The 5,070-nt window shown below is 44.3% G+C and overlaps 1 protein-coding gene across 1 annotated transcript; it reads right to left on the bottom strand.

Annotated features, from left to right (window-relative positions):
* Positions 1-2,941: 2,941 nt before the first annotated feature.
* On the bottom strand, positions 2,942-4,277 carry NKAPL (NFKB activating protein like). The gene has a single exon (XM_004441804.3). It carries the CDS (start codon positions 4,275-4,277, stop codon positions 3,051-3,053), a length of 1,227 nt encoding a protein of 408 aa, XP_004441861.1. The 3' UTR covers positions 2,942-3,050.
* Positions 4,278-5,070: the final 793 nt, after the last annotated feature.

Below are 5,070 nucleotides of genomic sequence, written 5' to 3'. Positions count from 1 at the left end.
CTGTACGTGGGACTCGGCCTCGCGCTGGACGGAAAAGTGGTGCCTTGGGGCGCGCCCGAGATCCGAACCCTGGCCGCCAGCATCAGAGCGCGCGCACTTAACCGCTAAGCCACGGAGCCGGCCCTCAAAATCTCTTTTAAGGCAGATTTACTGGCCAGGTTCCTCTCTAACAGCAACATAAAACAAGTTAAGCATAACGATAGCACAAAATGCTGTCACAAGAACTCTGCCGTAGGCATTACACTTACTATTGGTTGTGTTGTGTGTATTTCATCATTTTGGAAAGAAAGCCCACCAATCTCACTTTGGCTTACTTAGAAGCCACAGTTTCTCACATGCATCTTTTTCCCAAGTCAGAAAGACAAACATATTTAATTGTATGGCTAGTGCTAGGGAATCTTTTTAAGCCTTAAAGGGCAATGTGATCAAGTGTTCCCAGAAAAGCAATTCAAAAGGAAAATAAGAGGAAAACGTATCCACAAGATATGTGATAAAGAGCTAATTTATTTATTATTTGAAGAGTTTATTATTGATCAATAAGAAAAAGACAAACAAACCAGTAGGAAAATGGAAAAAGGTTATAATGTGAGTAGTTCACACATACACACACAAAAGGAATTACAAAAAACTCACATATATATGAAAAGATGCTTAACCTCACTCTTACTTAAAGGAATAAAAATAAAATAAATAATGAAATGCCATTTTTCAGCTACCAGATTGTCAAAGATCAAAAGGTTTAGAAGTACAATATCATCAATCGTGTAGGTGAGTGTGTAAACTGGTGCATCTTATTTGGAAGGCAATGTGGCAGCATCTACTAAAATTTTAAAGCACATAGAGCTTAAATGTGATATTCTTAGACTTTCCCTGGCAACTCTAAATGTCCCCCATTACTGCCTCTAGCACCTTATTTTCTTCATAGCATACTGCAATTTCTAAGTATTTGTTAACTTTTTAACGTCTGTCTCCCCCAGTAGAATGTAAAATTTTGTGATGGCAAATATCAAGCCTAACCTGTTCATTGGTTTATTCCCAGTGCCTGCTATAATGCCTAGCATATAGAAAGCACCTAATAAATATTTTCTTTTTGATCCAACAATTTCACTTCAAAGTGGCCATTTTTAGATGACCCAAAGGATTCTTTTTGACCCATAATTCTATTTCTAGATGCATATGCTACAGATAATACTCTCACACATCCACAAAGATTTTCACTACGGTATTGTGTAAGAGCAAAATATGGGAAACATCTTAAAACATCCAATAAAATATGGCCCTTCCTTCAACAGAATACCACAAAATCATTAAAAAGAATGAGGTAGATTCATATACATTGATATAAAATATCTGTAAGGTGTACTGTTAAATGAAAAAAGCAAGGTGTAGATCCATGCATATAGTATGGTATGGCTTGTTTCTAAAAATGGAAATATACATATGTAACAAGGTAGTGTTCATCAGTGTTCCCACCACTCTTTGGGGAGTATCTCAAGTTTGTGTGGTCCATGTCAACCAAGTCACATATTGGAGTAAAAGTACCCTTCAACATCACGCTTCTCTGCCAGATTCTAGAACCCCACCACCTCACCTTCAGCTGTGTGTGGTTTAACAGGGTCTTGAGCCTTGAAAAGGGGGTTATTCAAAAGAGATAGTTTGGCTAGGGTTGAAATGAAGTCTCAAGGTTCAGGCAGATGTCACAGAATGACAACAATGGCTTTATTATAGACCATGACTAGAGCTCACTCTAAAGTCTTCTCCAGCACTGGTGCTAAGCCAGTCTCTCAATGCTAACTCTCCTATCCACACGGTCCCTCCTGATCTGGTCTCCTCATCAGCTCTACCAACTGCCTCCTCCTTTATACCTTCTCATTTTTTCTTTCTCTTAGTCTAGGTGGCACCTAATCCACTCTTTGAAAGACTCAAGCACCTTGGATCTTCATGTTTTCTCTTTTATGTCTATTTTTATGGATAAACTCTATGCCCCCTTCAATCAGGTATTTAGCTTCTAATAGTCAAAGCCAAGCTTTTCTTCAAGAAAATTTTAGCTTTTAGCACACGTACTCTCTAGTCTATGTTTTTTAAAAATCATTCAAAACTGTAGTGGGCTTTTGTTGCTTGCCTATCCTCCCTTCCCAACATTACTCTGATTTTCATTCAGGTATCCCTTTCTTCCCCACGTAGCCCATAAATTGACCATACCTACAGCTCCAGGAGTAGGCCATTCTATTTTCCTGGCAACAGCACTTTTTTTGATGGTGGGCATGTGACCTAAGCTAACCCAATTAGAGTGAATCTCAGGGTTCTTGTTTGGAATGTCAGGACAGAAATGTTCTTTCTCTCTTCAAAGGTGGGTCAGGAAATATATAACCAAACTCAGGAGCTTTGGCAGCCCTTTTGTTATTTAAGGGAAACCAGCCTGAGGAGGAAAATGAACTATAGAGAAGAAAGAAGCCAAAGTCATGTTAAAGCCATGCAGGAAACCCATCTCCTGCTGGACTCTTCAGTTATGGGAGCCAGCAAATCTCCTCTATTTTTTAACTCAGTTTGTTAACTACAACCAGAAGGATACATTCAACTGGATCCTTTGTTCTTTCTAGGGTTTTTCTGGTCCTCCCTGGGGCAAATGATGTCTCCATGAGGCAACGAAGCCCTCCAAGAGAGAAAAAAGTCAGGGCTACAGGAAAACAACCTTCAGGTTAATAGCTCCAACCTTAATCCTGCAATACACATGCTTGTATATACACACAACTTATGGTGAGATACAGAAAACACCAAAAAGAGATTTCTTTGGGGAGAAGGAGCAGGGACTGGGGTGAAAGACTCACATTTTACTGACTATCTTACTGTAGCGTTTGAATATTTTTTAAACTATGTGCACATATTACTTTTTTAAGTTAAAAATAAAAAATAACTTGCTAAAGAGAACTCAAAAAGCAGCTTTCTCTTGAGGGACTTACTAACATAGGTACAGTAGCAACATAGCGTTTCAATATTATTTTGCTCATATAAAGTTGTTGTTAAAAGTCCTGCTGTAGAACAAAAAGTCCTTAGTTGTCATCTTTCCCTTTTGTCTTTCTGTACACCATCTCTCGGAAACTGGCTAAAATCTTATTCTCTCTCTTCCGTCTCTCCTCTTGGTTAAAGGATGCAAGGGCTCTCTTCTCATCAGCACTGTAGATCTGGTTCTCTTTACGCAGTCGCACAGCCTCCATTCTGCGATGCCTGCTACCACTCATAACATAACCTGAGCATTCAAATGAAGCAATCTCTTCACTTGTCAGCCCAATTTCACCTCTTCGTGGGATACGCTTTCCAGCTTTTACATACTCAGCCATAGCTGCACCTTCCCCTGGGAGTAGAGCATGGCCATAGTTCAAAGGTTTCTCATCTTGAGAGGTGTGTATTATAGGTGCTTCTGGACCTATTAGATCCATGGTATCTGCAATCCTTGACTGCTCAATCCAAATATCTTGCGGCAACTCCCCTTCCGAATCCTTATAGCTTGAGTCACTGGATTCTTTTTTAGTCTTCTTATTCTTCTTTTTCTTGGGGTTTTTTGCTCTGTGTTTCTTTTTCTTTTCTTTCTTCTTGGCTTTTTTGACTCTCTTTTTATTATCATCAGAGCCAGAATTAGTGTCCGAGTCTGAATTACTGTCACTATTACCAGAATATTTCCTATGTTTTCTTTTGGACTTTTTCTTTCTTTTTTTCTTGTTTTTGGAACGACCGGTCTTCTTTTTCCTTTTTTCTTCAGAGCCGCAATCTGAACTGCTGCTCTTCTGAGTCTTGACTTCTTCATCCTCAGCTGGGCTGTGTTCGTCAGAATCAGGCTCAGGAAACTTCGGAGACAGCCCCCACACCTCGGGAGCTCCCACCTCCCCGATCCTTTCTCTCGCTCTCAGCCGCCTCTGCCGAAAGCTCTCCTCCTTGTCCTTCTCGTAGTCTTCCGCCCACTGCCGGGCGCCCGCATAGTGGTGGTGGTGGTGGTGGTAACGGTATCCGCCGTAGTGGATTGAAGAGGATGAGAAGGCGGAGTTGCGGAGCCCGAGGGGCCGCTCCCGAGACCCCGGGCGGCTAAGGGGGTGAGGAGCGCCGGCGCCCGCCGCGCCCCACCGAGGCCGGAGGCCCTCGCGGCCGCGGGAGGGAGAGCGGGAACAGCCGCCCCCAGGGCAGCGCCTGGCCGGCCCGGAAGGCGGGCTCCCGGACGAGCTGCGTCGCCACCGCCGAGATCCCCGGGTGTCCTCGGCATAACAGGACAGGGATGTTGGCGCCATGAGGCGCGCTTTCGCCGTGGACCAACTGCTCAGTGCGGGGCCGTTACTACAGAGACCGCGGCGGGCCCACGACTCCCGGCCACGCAGGCGCGCTAGCGACGCTCCGCGCGCGGCTCCCGCTTCCGGCCCGTTGTCAGGGAGGACCCAACCCCCGCGTGGGCCACGGGGAGGCTTCTTGTCGCCAGTGGGTGAAGGGGCGTGGTCGCCTGGGTTTTTGGGCTTTACATTCCCCAACCTGAGCCCTCTGGGAACATGAAAAGAGGAATTTGTGATAGGGGCTTAAGACAAGGTTGACATAAGGGAAGCCATATTGTAGAAAAGAAACCCTACTGTAACTTGGAATGACCACTGACAAACTAACCCAGCTGGATCTGCACCCTCCAGGAGATCTAACTGCTCTGTAGATTTTAGGACCTCTGCTTGTGCACGTACCTCCCAGCTGTGATAAGATGATAACTTTGTTCTTTTGAGTTCCTTAGGAATGTGATGACCCCCAGAGAGTCTATGCTGACAGCTGTCATCAAGGAAAACTGAAAGATCTGGTGTGGCACCCCCAGTCTGTAACACTAGAACATCAACATTCCTAACCCCCTCCCTATTAACCCACTGGCCTATGTAACTGCTGTAAGATTTTGTGCCCCTCTAAGATGGTTCTTTTGGACATTAGTTGGCCATCTTCCCTCTTGCTGGCAAGCTGTAATAAAATGCCCCTTCCCTGCTACCATCTTGCCTCTTGACGCTTGGCTTTTGTCTCTTGGTGAGCAGATCATGCCCTTTGTGTGGTAGCATTCAC

Source organism: Ceratotherium simum, chromosome 13 (genome assembly GCF_057802395.1).
Source record: "Ceratotherium simum simum isolate JZ-2026a chromosome 13, ASM5780239v1, whole genome shotgun sequence".
NCBI lineage: Eukaryota > Metazoa > Chordata > Mammalia > Perissodactyla > Rhinocerotidae > Ceratotherium > Ceratotherium simum.
Note: the sequence above shows the minus strand (reverse complement) of the source record. Positions and strands in the feature narration are given on the sequence as shown.

Excerpts from the sequence above, each read along its gene's own strand:
- NKAPL (XM_004441804.3), bottom strand. The coding sequence starts at position 4,277 with ATGGCGCCAACATCCCTGTCCTGTTATGCCGAGGACACCCGGGGATCT.